General features: G+C 46.4%; 1 protein-coding gene and 1 long non-coding RNA gene across 3 annotated transcripts in view; one reads left to right on the top strand and one right to left on the bottom strand.

Annotated features, from left to right (window-relative positions):
• Positions 1-3,390: 3,390 nt before the first annotated feature.
• TTL (tubulin tyrosine ligase) overlaps positions 3,391-13,877 on the bottom strand; it is a 29,302-nt gene continuing 18,815 nt past the window's right edge. For both annotated transcript variants that reach the window (XM_074354816.1, XM_074354815.1), the window contains exons 6-7: positions 12,298-12,441; positions 3,391-6,894 (exon numbers count right to left, since the gene is read on the bottom strand). In XM_074354816.1, coding sequence (XP_074210917.1) covers positions 6,780-6,894; positions 12,298-12,441 — 259 coding nt within the window. In that variant the 3' untranslated portion in view covers positions 3,391-6,779. The remainder of the gene's footprint in view (positions 6,895-12,297; positions 12,442-13,877) is intronic.
• Positions 6,888-12,303, top strand: LOC123618042 (uncharacterized). The gene is made up of 3 exons (XR_006726388.2): positions 6,888-7,070; positions 8,842-9,141; positions 11,511-12,303. It is a non-coding gene; the product is annotated as an uncharacterized LOC123618042 (long non-coding RNA).

Here is a 13,877-nt window from a genome sequence, read left to right as displayed (position 1 = left end):
TGGCTATTACGAGTAATGCTGCTAGAAATAGCCATGTGCAAGTTTTTGTCCGGACGTATGTTTTCAATTCTCTTAGGTATTACAGTTAGGAATGGAATTTCTGGATCTTATGGTAACTCTATGCTTCACTTTTTGAGGGACTGCCAAATTTTTCCAAAAGCAGCTGTACAATTTTACATTCCCATTAGCAATATATGAGGATTCCAATTTCTCTATGTCCTCACCAGTATGTTATTCTCTGTTGTTTTTTTAAAATTACATCCACCCTGGTACATGGAAAGTAGTATCTAATTGTGATTTTTTGCATTTCCCTAATGACCAGTGACACTGAGCATATTTCCGTTAGAGAAATATCTGTTTAGACTCTTGGTTCGCTTTAAAATTGGGTTGTCCTTTTATTGTTGAGTCTTCATAGTTCTTTATATATTCTATACTAGACCTTATCAGATACATGGTTTGCAAATATTTTCTCCCATTTTGTGGGTTATCTTTTACTTCCTTGGTTGTGTTCTTTGAAATACAGAAGTTGTTAACATTGATGAAGTCTAGTTTATCCTTTTTCTTTTGTTGCTTATGCTTTTTGATAGCATATTTAAGAAATTGTTGCCTAATCCAAGATTGTGAAGGTTTACACCTATGTTTTCTTCTAAGAGTTTTTGTTTTTGTTTCAACTCTTACATTTAGGCTCTTGACTCTTTGGGGGGGGGTAATTAGGTCTACTTATTTATTTTTTGAGGAGGTACTGGGGATTGAACCCAGGACTTCGTGCGTGCTAAGCATGAGCTCTACCACTTGAGCTATAACCTCCCACCAACCCCAATTTTGAGTTAATTTTTGTATATGGTACAAGAAAGGCACTAACTTCATCGTTTGCATGTGGGGATTCAGTTCTAGCACCCACTTGTTAAAAAGACTATTCTTTCCCTTACTGAATTGTTTTAGCACCTTGTCAAAAATCAACTGATCATAAATATGAGGGTTTATTTCTGGACTCTCAATTCTGTTGACTTAATCTATATGTCTACCCTTATGCCAAACCACAGTCTTGCTTAGTATAGCTTTGTAATAAATTTTGAAATCAGGAAGTGTTAAGTCCTCCAACTTTGTTCTTTTTTTTCTAGGTTGCTTTGGCTATTCCTGGTCGTTTGTTTTTCCATATGAATTTCAGGATTGGCTTGTCAATTTCTGCACAAAAAGGTGGCTGAGCTATTTGATAGGGATTATGTTCAATCTGTAGATCAATCTGGTCTATTTTCATCTTAACAATAATTGTCTTCGAACCCATGAACATGGAATGCCTTCCCATTTATTTGGCTGTTCTTTAATTTCTTTCAAATATGTTTTAGTTTTTCGTGTGCAAACGAACTTCTTTTGTTGAATTTATTCCTAAGTATGTAATCCTTTTTGATGTTGACATAGGAATTGTTTTCTTAATTTTCAAATTGCTCATTTATAGTGTATATAAATACAACTGTATTTTATATATTGATCTTATTTCTGGCACTCAAATGAACTCATTTATTAGATCTAATAGGTATTGTGGATTTCTTAGGATTTTCTATATGTAAGTTCTTGTTAAATGCAAAAACAGGGAGTTATATTTCTTCCTTTCCAATCTAGATGTCCCTCCTTTTTTCCTTCCTCTCTCCCTGTCTTCTTTTCTTCCTTCCTTTTGAACCCTTAACACAATGTTGAATAGAAGTGGCACCGATAGACATCTTTGTTTTGTGCTTGATTTTAGGGAGAAAGCTTTGTTTTTCTTCATTACTTATGATGTAAGCTGTGGGTCTTCCCAAAGATACCTTTTATCCAGTCGAGGAAGTTCCCATTTTATCCCCAGGTTTTTGAGTGTTTTTTTTCAATTCACTGAGGCTTTATGGTCTAGCATATTGTTTATTCCCAACAATGTTTCATATGCACTTGAGAAAAATGTGTATTTTGCTACTGCTGGGTTGAGTGTTCTATTAATATTTGTTAGACCTGGTTGGTTTATATTGATTTCTGCTTCCTTGTTGATCTTTTGACTAGTTGTCCTATCCATTCTTGAAAATGGGAGATTGAAAGCTCCAATTATTATTCATGAATTGTTTATTTCTCTCTTGAGTTCTGCCAGTTTTTGTTTCATGTACTTTGGGACTCCATTGCTAGGTGCATATGCTTGTAACTGTTATATGTCCTGATGGACTGACCCCTTTATCATTATAAAATGTCCTTCTTTGCCTGTATTAACAATGTGTTTCTTACGCTTATTTTGTCTAATATTAGTATGGCCACTCACACCTCTTTGAGTTAGTTTGCATGGTGCATTTTCCCCATCCTTCTTTTACTTTTACTTGTTTGTGTCTTTGAATATAAAGTGGGTCTCTTGTAGATAGCATAGAATTGGATCATGGTTGTTTTGGTTTTTTTATCCATTTTGCCAGTCCTGCCTTTTGACTGGAGAGCTTAATCCATTTACATTTAATGAAATTACTGATAAGGCAGGATTTATCTGTATATTGCTATTTGCTTTCTATGTGTCTTACACCACCCCCTCCTTTCCTTCATTACTGCCTTTTCTTTTATTAAATAGGTGTTTTCTAGTGTAACGTTTCAGGGTTTTTTTTAACTATATAGTTAGTTATTTTCTTAGTGGCTAATGTGTCTTGGTGTGGATCTCGTTGAGTCTATCCTACTTAAGAGTTCATTGAATGTCTTGGATGCACTTCAATGGTTATCACCAAAGTGGGAAAGTTTTGGACCACTACGTTTTCCCGTGTTTTCTTCCCCAACCTCTCACCTTTCTTTTAGGATTCCTATTACATATATTGGTGTATATATATATATATAGTATATATATATATATATATATATATATATATATATATATATGTTTCTAGAGCTCTGTTCATTTTTTCTTCATTCTTTTTTCTTTGTCCTCCTCAGACTAGATAATGTCAACTGACTTCAGATTCACTGATTCTGTCTTCTGCCAGCTCAGACCTGTTTGAACACTTCTACTAAATTTTTCATTTGCATTATCATACTTTTCAATGCCAAAATTTCTACTTTGTTCTATTTAAAAAACAATTTCTATTTCTTTAATGATACTGTCTCCGGTGACACATAATTCTCATCCTCTTTTACTCCTTTAAATATACATTTAAATAGCTGAATTAAGGTCTTTCTGTCACAATTGCAATGCCCAGGCTTCTTTAGGGATGGTTTCTATTGACTGTCTGTTCCCTCTTTGGACTATACTCTCTTTTTTTGCATGTCCCATATTTTGTGTTGAAAATTGGAAAATTTTAATAGTACAATGGGGTAGAAGCATGGATTCAAATAACTAGTGATATCCTAGAACAGTGAACACTCACAATAAGATGAAAGAACCAAAGGGGACAAAAACACTTGAAATATGATTCCTTTAATGCTCCAGGCATTTTAAACATTCATAAAACTGCCTTATTTCAGAAGTCATTTCCTCTTAGATACAGATTCTGTGTTCAGGATCAGAGACAGTTTTGTCTATGGCACCCACGTGCCAGGGCGACCCACTCTGGCACCTCATCTTTTCTAGCAGAGTTCCCACCGCCCACAGCAGGGCCCCTGTGGACGCAACCCTGCACAACCTCAGCTCTTAGTGATAGCACCCTCTGCGGCATTCCTGCTGCTTGCGGGGGGCTGTGGACCCCACCCTTTTGCAGCACAACCAGATGTTCCAAGTCTGGGACAATCATCCTGAGGCGCTAGGGAAACGGCGCATCAGCTGGCAGGTCTCCCAGCACCCGCTCCACCCCATCAGACAGACCCCGAGGCACACCCACATCCTGGGGAAGTGGAGGTTATTATTCCCACGGGAGTGCAGTGGGAGGGAAGGGGCTTTCCTCTCAATAATTAATTAATAACCTTAACATGTCTTTAGCAGATTTATAAATCCACATCTGTTTACACTCATTGACAAGGCTTCACAAACTGTTTAAGTAGATGAAAGCATGTCTGAGTCTCCGAAGGCTGTGACAAGGAGCAAAGCGAACCTGCTGGGACGGCATCGCTGTATCACGATCATGTAGGTCAGCATCCGGCTGTTCTCAACGAAATGCCTGCCCTTCTGAATGGAAGTTTTTAACAAGCTCTAAACTTTATCTGATTCTTCCAAGGCAATAATGTGTCTGGCCTTCCTTCTCAAGCAGTGCTTCAAGACATCTCAGGGCATACTGATGCCTGAGGTTCTGACTTAATTGGTTGGGAGTGAGGAGGTGTGGTCATAGACATTTAAAAAAAAATCTTCCAAAGTGATTCCAGCATATGGTCAGTGTGGAGAACCTTGGTGCTAGAGGTTCTCCAGTCTTCCTAATCTCACGTGTCCTCACTAAATTCCCATGAGGTAGTCCCTGGGTCAGGCAACAAGCTCATCCATGAGATAAGAAACTAAGGCACAGAGAGGTTCATGGGCTTCTCTGATGCTGTGCAGCCAATGACAGAGTCAAGATCAGAATCAACGTCTCCAAAGGATAACGCCTCCTCCCTCAGCAACTGGCAACAATGGACAGACTACACGTGTGGATCCTGACTGGGGAGCAAGGCCTGACCACCTGTGCCAAGGATATCATGGAAGGACATGCAACAGTTCTGAGCCAACCACCCAACCTGATCAGAAATAAATGCATAAAATAGACACATGATAAAGCCTATTTTTCTTTTTAAAGCCTTCCTCCCCTCATGTATCTGCTATCAGTTCGGGTTTCTTAGAAAATCCATCAAGATCCACAGATTTCCTAACATCTGAATTCTTAGCTCTGTCACTGTAAAAGCTGGAAAACTCTTGAATGTCCCTAGAATTTAGGTCTAAAAGATCACTACAAATCTACGTTCGTAATGACAGCACTGCAAAAACCTCCATGCTGTCCCCGCCATGTAGGCTTCCCAAGGCCCCAGGACCCTACAGTTTCTAAATGGGTGTCCACCTCACAACTGGCTCAGAAGCCCCCCCACATTCACCCATCAGCTGCGCTGGGTCTCCAGGCCTCCTCATCACTGACTGTTTCATTTTGCTCTGGATGCAAACTCCCTGATCTGTATTCTGGATTTTAGCACGTGCTGCATTTCAGCACGTTTATTTTGTAATTCCAAACTCCCAGGTGGGCCAAGCCAGTCAGGCCTTCCGTTTTACATCCTAAACCCACCTCTGCATCTATTAAATCACTTCTATCATGATTCCTCTTTTTACCATAAGCTCCCACATCTCACCATGTTTGAGGTGTTGCTCTTCCTTCTCTTTGTAAGTCTCCCCTGACTGCAGAACCATTCTGCCTAGTAGAGACAAACCATAGAGCACACATAAATGCCCCAGGGAGGACCCCGCTGCGTTCGAGGGAGGAGGGGGCCTTCTCAGGAGGTGTGCTGTGATCCCCAGCACATTGTTCACTCAGCTCACACTGGACACAAGACGGCATCTGGGTCTTCCTATTGCTAGCGATGTGGCCTCCTGCCAAGTCTGCAGGATATTCATCAATCCTGTAAGTAGCAGCTACACCAACAGAGCACGTTAACATCTGCTGTCTTACAAGATGCCTCGTGCTGCTCTGAAACCACATCTCTCCTGTATTTAAGAGACCCTCCCATTCTGGCGACACACACACATTCAGAGCCTCTCCCTGACTCGGAGAGGCACAAGCAGACAGAGAATCTTCCGTGGAACAAAACCTGCCAGTCCAGCTCCTGCAGAAGGTGCTTGGAGAGCAAGGAGAACAGAACGGGGAAGAGCCCCCTGGGTCTGGGGAGTGGAATTCTACCTTCTCCTGACCCCTAGAGGATTTTTTTAAAACCAAAGTTAAAATTAAAAAGGAAAAAAAAAAAAACTGAATAAAAGGGAACTCAGCAAAAGGGCATATAGAATTCTGGTTAAAACAAAGAGAACTGAGAATCATCATATTTCAAAGACCCATCACACCCAGCTATTAAGTAAAGCAAGACTTTTTTTTTTTTTTTTTTTTTTTTTTTTGGTCTCTCATGCTTATTAGATGCTTACAGGTTTGTGCAAACTTGCTGCTTGGTTTCTAAACATGCAGAGTGCGGACCTAGAGCAGCAGCGTTTGCTGTTTGGAGCCCGGCCCGCGCCAACACTGCTAGGCGACGGGCCTAACGCCACCGGGGCCGCCAGGGCCACCGTCCCGGGCCCGGGATGACAAACCCCCCCCCGACCGCGAGGCGGCGCCGCGCAGCCCGGAACCCAGCACTGCTGGTGCCACTTGTCCGGACTCCCGAGGGCCGGAGGCGGGGGCCGAGCGAGGCACATGGCAGCCACCTCCCAAGTGCTCCCACGTCCCGCCCCCGCCCCAGCGCGGAGGCCGCAGCCGGGCCCGGAGCTAAGGCACTAACGCGGCGGGGGGGCGGGCGGGCGGGGGTGGACACCGACCAGGTCCCAGGGCGGCAACCCCGGCGGGGAGAGGCGCTGCCCACAGCGCCGCCTTAGGGGAAAAATCAGACTTTTCAAAGGATGAGGACGTAAGATAAGCAAATCCCTGTTTTTCCCCCCTTAGAAGAACATTTTGCTCTCTGCTCAGAGTAACCTACTGCAGTTTTTGAATCTCAGTAGCAGTGCAGAGAGGTCCACCCGGGGACCTCCGGGCAGCCACTTCCGGGCAAGATGCCTTTCCTTCTCCTGCGCTCTCCCCCATCACGTCTCTGCAGCTCTTCCTCCTGTTTGCCTTGATAACGAGCAAATCGGACACGTCTCCTTCCCCCGGAGCAGGGCCCCGTCGCGCGTCTCCCGAGGCAGCTCTGGGCACCTCCCTGGGTCACAGCTTGACGAAGGCGGCCGGCTGGGTCTGCGGCTGATCCACGTCCGGGGGCGGGAAGACGCTGGCGATGGCAAGGTCCACGATGCCCTGGCACAGCTCTGCGTAAAGCTTCCTGAAATCGGTTCAGAGAGACCGTGTTGAGGATGCTCATCCAAGTGCAAGCGAAAAAATCAAAGCTTTTTCCACCAGGATCTGCCTAGGAAACTCCACCGCACATTTACCAGACTGCTGTCCACTGTCGGTACAAACACGGAAGGGGGCACTACGTGAAGATAAAGCCTCCACTCAGTAAGTACTTCTAGAAGGTCTTGCAGGTGAACAGACAACTCCTGCTCTGACCTGAACTTCAGGGAAGACAGGCAATTTCAATAGAGAATAGGGGCCTGCCTTTAGGGGGTACACACAGAGGGGCAGGCTCTCCCCAGGGAAATCTCCCAGGCAGTGCGGTTGAGGGGACTTTAGGAAAGATTCCCCAGAGTGACAGCTCTGCTGAGACCTGGAGAATGAAGTCGGATAGAGAATGGATGACAGGGTAGAAAACAGGATAAAGGACGGGGAGACAGACATAAAGAAGGAGGGTGAGATGAGATGGGGGAGAAAGGCAGGGAGGGAGAAGGAGGGAGAGTGGGGATGAGGGGGAGGGAGGGAGCAGCCCCACCGCGAAGAGAGAACTTGGGGCATGTCGGGGAACTGGATCATCGCGGTGAGAGGCTGGAGACAAGGCAGGGCCTGATGCCTCGTGCAGGGGTCTGGACTTCAGCCAGAGGCAACGGGACCACCAAAGCAGAAAAGTGAGGCAGGAACCCCTCTATCCAGTCTCTTCAGGGTAGCAGTGAGGGCCTCCATCTCCCCACCCACTCATTCCGTACAGGGCTTCTGCCCATTTCACAGGGCAACTCTCACAGGACTGGCTCTAACATAGGGGAAAACCAGACCACTGTGGTCCAGAGAGAAAACCCACATCTGAGATGATGCTCTGGGCCAGATGTGCACACTCAACTCACTCGAGACCCATCTGGAAGGGCAGGAGCCCAGGCCAGCCCAACCTAGAGGAACAGAGGTGAAGAGTCTTCAGTGCCCTGATTTCTATAGGATGCTATACCCCAATCTCCACCAAACAGGAAATCTTCACAAAAGAATTCCCATCCCCCCGATGCAATGGCAGATCTCTGCCATCATCCTCCCCAGCACAGACACCTTTTCTCCAACCCCGTTTCCTATTATGGGCCTTGAGGCTGGAGCTTCTACGTTCCAAGCCCTCGTAAGCCCTCTGGGAAGAAAGCTCATGCAAAGCCATGCGTCTGTGATCTGCTGTGGGAACTCCTAGCTGCCAGCTAGCCTTCATCTCTCCTGCTAGCCACTGCTCCTTCCTCTCTCCCCCTCCCCAGTTCCCCAGCCCCTGCCCTCTGTCTACACGAATCAAGTCCCATTTTCAACAGTCCAGTGTGTCCACGCTACTCAGCTTCTCATTCTGAAGGGATAGTGAGGCCTGCAAGGTAGCTGTTAAACTTGGCACTTGGCAAGTCACCATGAGCCACAGTTGGTGAAACACACTGTGTTTGGTGTTTCATGATGCTTGTCCTTAACCACCTGGGAAGGCATTTCCCAAAGAGAATTCTGGGGTTGGGTGGAGGGGAGGAGAGGACACAGCGTCCACTTGGCTGAGTCAATTCAATCCTCGGATTGCTGGTGTAGGATGTGCACCATATGCAGGCAAAGTGTGTCTGTGAACACCCTGCTCATTTCCATACAAGATGAGTCGGCCATATTTTCACATAAGCAAAACAATGGAAACTCTGGTTCACAAGACTTTTCTTTGACCACATCATCATGTCACCACCTCTGTCTACCCTCTTCCCCATCTACCCTTAAGAAGCAGGCAGAAAGGTATTTGAAAGTTTACTTCCTTCAGCACAAGAACGAGACCCACCTGCCTCCTGGTGTGGCCTGGGTCCCTTGGGGCTTTCAAAGCCACCTCACTGTGAGCTCCCATCCCAAGAGTCCTCCCCACTCAAAATCACGAACCAAAACCTAGACTCTTGTTTCTTTTCTATTACAGCGATTTTAACACAGCATGACAGTATAATTAATTGGACAGTGTCTGTCTCCCTCATCCAGTGGACTCCTTGACGACACTCATTTTCACATGTCCCCTGAAAACCCCGCTGCTCCTCCAGATCGTGCTGCCCTCATGCGGACTCTGAGCAAAGGGAATCCAACAGACAGTGAGTGGCTGTGTGGGAGCTGGCGAGATGGAGCCCAAAGAAGTTGGTGAACATTGATGCAGGGGTTTATCACTGGAGGCCTCTGTCGGGCTCCAGCATCATGACCTGACCCTGCAAAGCACCTTAGTGATCAGGTGAGTTCCCACCAGGCGCATGGGCACTACTGACAGAGAAAAAAGTCCAAGTTGTTACTCAGCACTCTGACTAAACTAAGTAGTTGCTGCTTCTCCACCCTCCCGTGCCTGGGGATCCTTCAATCCTTACATGGAATAAAAGAGGCAGATTCACCTTTTCCAATTCAGAGACTGGAGGTCTACCCTGGAGCCAAAGCCCTTAGGGCCAACGGTAAATAAAGGGTCCAATCTCTCTTGGAAGTGTTCCGGGCTATCTGGAGACTGGCCTGGGATAATCTATGCTTGGAATCAAAGAGCTATCCTGCAGAAAATTGCTTAGTGAACATCTGATAGGCTTCAGGAATAAACAGAAACAGAATCACTTCCCCCTCCACAAGACAGTGAAATTATTTTATTCCTTTCTTACATTGTATACTTGGAGGCCTGACTGCATTTTATATTCTGGTCCCTCCACCGCCGTGGAGATGTAGTGGCATCCCCGTCTTTAAACACTTGAAGCTGCCACTTAAACACTCTCAGAGCTCTTTAGAGTAAGTAGACCGAACCTCCCTGCTTCCTGAAACCCCCATCTTGGCTGATAAATCCGATGCATCGAAGCACCAATGTCACTAGGGAGCATCAGGAAGATAGAACGATGTCTCTACTGAAATAAAACCCAGCAGTTACTGAGTCAGGAGAGAAAAAGTGTTAACCAGGAACACACACTCTGTCCCTCCAATTAATATTTACAGGGTAGGATGTGCCCAGCACTGTGTTCAGTGCTGGGACTCCAAGGAGGAAAAAAAAAAAACAAACAAGGCTACCGCCCTCGCGGTGCATACATCCTGGGAAGAAAATAAAAATGAGTTGATTTGATGGCAGTTAGCGTAATGAAGTGAACGACCAAGGCTCTGGCTGGAGAAAATCAAGCATGAGGTTGTTCAGGGAAGGCTGCCTGGAGATGCCATTCTGACAGAGCAGCAGCCAGCCATGATGAGCCTGGGCCAGGGGCGGGTACAAGGCCCCACGGCAGGTAAGAGTCATCAGGGGAATGGTGCTTGGGATGAGGCTGGAGATAGGGCCGAGGCAGCAGCCTTGCAGGTGGAGGGGAGCCTGGCTTTTATCCCAGGTGCAACGGGGAGGCTAGAAAACAACATGGTTTCCACTGACCGCTCTGGCTGCTCTGGGGAGAACGGACTTTCCTGGGACAAGAGCAGAGGGCGAGATCCCAGTGAGGAGGCTCTCTGCAAAAGCAGAGATGTTCTTCTGCGGAAGAGGAAGGGAGTCGGGAGTGGAGGACTGAAGAGGCTGGTGGCAGAACCCACGCAGCCCCAAAGGACAGAACCAAAGGGTAATGGAAAGGGGGAGGCAGGATCTCTGTCAGGCTTCTGGCTTAGGACCTGGAAAGAGAGGACCTGGACATTCACTGTGATGGGCAACTCTGGGGTGGAGTGCCTGTCAGACATCCATAGACATCCTTGCAGGACGCTGGGAAGACAGGTGCAGATACTGGCCTGGAACTGTGGGCTGCAATGCAACTGGGTGATTTTAAAGTCATAGTGTGCAATATGGTCTCAGCTGGGGACCTTGAAAGAACAGTTTCTGCGGGGTGGGTGGGATGGAAGTCAGCCTGGAATGGACCAGAGCGTGACTGGGAATTGAGGAAGAGGAGACCACTTGTGCAGGTGTGGCTCTCCGGAAGTGTGGCTGGGAAGGGAGCAGGGAGGGAGTGCTCACCAGAGCAGGATGTGGCTTTTTTAATAATTGGGAAAATCTGCTGGGTACCACCTGCTGATAGGAACTGTGCAGCAAAGAGGGAGAAAGTAGGTGAGGAAGGCAAGAGGACAGGGGAAGGGAGGGGAGGGAGGGGAGGGAGGGGACTGGGTCCAGAGAGCAGGGGACAAACCTTTGGTAGGAAGGACAGGAGAAGACGGGCACCTCCTGTAGATGTGGTCAGGGAGGATGTGAAACATCCCACTCTCCTCCATCCCTGGCCTGCTTAACTCACCTTCCTCCTTCAGATCTGTTTCAAGCACCACCTCCCAAGGGGACGTTTGGCTCAATTATATCACCTTCTGACAACTTTTACTCTATGAAAGTGCTTGTCCCAGCTTCCAATCTACATTTGTTTTATCATTTGTCCACTAATGGCAGGGCCTGTGTCTCTTTGCTCACGACTGTGATCTGGAGCTCAGTCCGGGGGTTAGGGTTAGGGGTACCGAACAGGTACTCGTTAGCTATAGACACTGACAAAGGAGGTGGAATCTGGTGGAATCCACTGATGAAGGATGCTCATGGCTGTGACCTGCCATGTCACAGCCCTGGAGCAAGAGGCAAAGGCTTGGCTCCCAAGGAGAGAACAATTCATGTGTTAACACTGCCCCCTGCAGGTGTGGGCCTTTCTCCTACCCAGTTGGAAGATCACCTCAATTTCTCCAAGATGTGGACGTGGGGAGCCATGAAAGGGTCTTAACGCCGATGAATGTGGATCTTGAGAAGAACCAACAGTCTTTGAGGATTAAGTCGCAGTGACTCCTTTCCATGTAAGGCCTTCCACAGTGTGGACCAAACTCGCCTTTCCAATTCCATCTCTCCTTACTCCACAGAACACCACACTGCAGCCTGCAGGCAGGTTCTGGCCACCTGTGCATCCCCTACAAAGCCTGGCACAGAGCAAGGTCCCAATGGACATGGAGGTCCCCTCCCCCTTGGCTCACGTGATGCTCTCCTCTTACACCCCAGCTTCAGCTCCACCATGTCTGTATCTTCTCACACCACCTCCTGCCCAGGGAGCTCCTGAGCTTCTTGGCCCTCACTGTCTCCCCCACCGACAGGACCCTGCTGATTCCTTCCCTTGTCTCACGAGAGGGTCTCCCTGATATTGTTAGGTTTGTTTGAAATTCTCACGACATCGACCAGCCATCTGAGCACAAACTAAATGTGTAATACATACAGGTAGGAAGTGGGAGAGTAAATGACTCAGCAGCGCCCCCTGTTGGCCAGGGTCCTCCCAAAGTGCTCCCGTTGGCAGGCTGCTGGTACATCCTGATGGCACTCAGAGCCTAGGCTTGGACACCTGGCGGGCAGGAGCTCACCACCTTGCCAAGACAGGCTATTCCAACTGTGGAACTGACTGACCCCCCCACCCTGTGAAAACACAGTGGCGTTCAGGCTTACTGAGCACAAGCAGGGGCGCCGTTGACTTCAATGAGCCAGACCTTCAGCTCCTCATCCACCATGAAGTCGAAGCCGAAGAGCTGGAAGCTCTGGTAAGGGAGGTGCTTGGTGCTGATGGCAGGCTCCACGCTCAGGAGGCAGCTCCTGCGGGGCAGAGGGGGAGAGCTCGCTGAGAACGGGGTGGGCCAGGGAGAAGGCCCATGGAGATGCGCTTGGATGATTTTACATCATTTACATCAAATGTGCCGATGAAAAATTAGCTTCACTTAATTCTCTCTTTTAAACGTATTACCAACAGATTACTCAAAACAATGCTACTTACTTGTTAGAAAATTCTGCAATCACTCTTGTTCCTACAAGTAGAGGCTGCTTTCCCAGCACAACGCTGAGTCACCACGATCCCTGTGAATGTGGATTCCTCCAACAGGTGGGCTATGCCACATTTCCATGTATTTTTGCCATATTAAAAAAAAAAATGGACCACCACTTGAGTGATGAGCAGAATTTGCAAAAAAAAAAAAAAGAATTTGCAAAAAATCCCCTTCACTTCTTTCACTAGCTCCAGTTTTAATGTCAAATTGTTGCTTTTAATTAAAAGCTTTATATGTTGAAATGAGATACTGAAATATAGAATAGAATTATTCTTAGGATTGACTACTGTTGGCAAAAACTGGAGGACTTTGGTGACACAGTAAAGGTGATAGCTGTCCTTCACCACAGCTGTATATTTAGAAGGAAACAGGTATGTCCTTATAAGTAAGTCCTGGCTCATGACTTTAAAGAACTGAGGCTGCGTTCCAACTGTGAACTTGGAGCCAAGGTCTTGCTCTCCCAACCTCCCTCCACCAGTCCCCCACCTCAAGCGTCAGTTTCCCTCTTTTTCCCCAAAGAGGAAACATTTTCTACAGATGTGTTTAAACCTTTAAAAATAATTTTAGGCAGTCAGCCACTTAAGAACCAATTAGAATAAAAGTTTCTTTTCCCTGTTCATCTTTAACCTGCAAGCCACAGATCACAGTTTTTTCTATAGCTCATCTCTTTTCTACGAGAGAACACCCTTTTAATTAAAATGTCCCTTAAAATATTATAATTAAGAAAAAATTTTAATTTTAATAGATGCTCATGATAAAAAAGAAAAAAACCCCACCAATATTGAAGAATCAAAAGTGAAAGAAACATCACCCTCCAAAAACAGAAAGGAAAACTTGAGCGCCAAAAGCAAAACGAAGTATTTTTTTATCTGCTGAGAACTCAAGTTAATAATTTACTTTAAGGAATTTTTTATTTTTATCATCAGAAACGTTCTATAGTACATCTTTTTTTTTTTTTCCAGCTGGAGTGGGAAGTTTGGGGAAAGCTAGCAGGGGGAAAAATAGAACAAGAGAGCAGTGAGGTGCATTTACAGTACCCAAGAAGCAACGTCCCCTGAACTGCTCAGAACAGCGAGGAGGACGGGGGTGCGGCAAACATCAAAAAAATCTTTTGCCTAAAATAGGAATTCTTTCTTCTGCACACTCGGCTTATCTGGGGTCAGAATTCCAACCACACGTTATTCCCTGAAGAAATGGAATGCTGAGTGA

The sequence above is a fragment of the Camelus bactrianus genome, chromosome 28 (genome assembly GCF_048773025.1).
Source record: "Camelus bactrianus isolate YW-2024 breed Bactrian camel chromosome 28, ASM4877302v1, whole genome shotgun sequence".
NCBI lineage: Eukaryota > Metazoa > Chordata > Mammalia > Artiodactyla > Camelidae > Camelus > Camelus bactrianus.
Note: the sequence above shows the minus strand (reverse complement) of the source record. Positions and strands in the feature narration are given on the sequence as shown.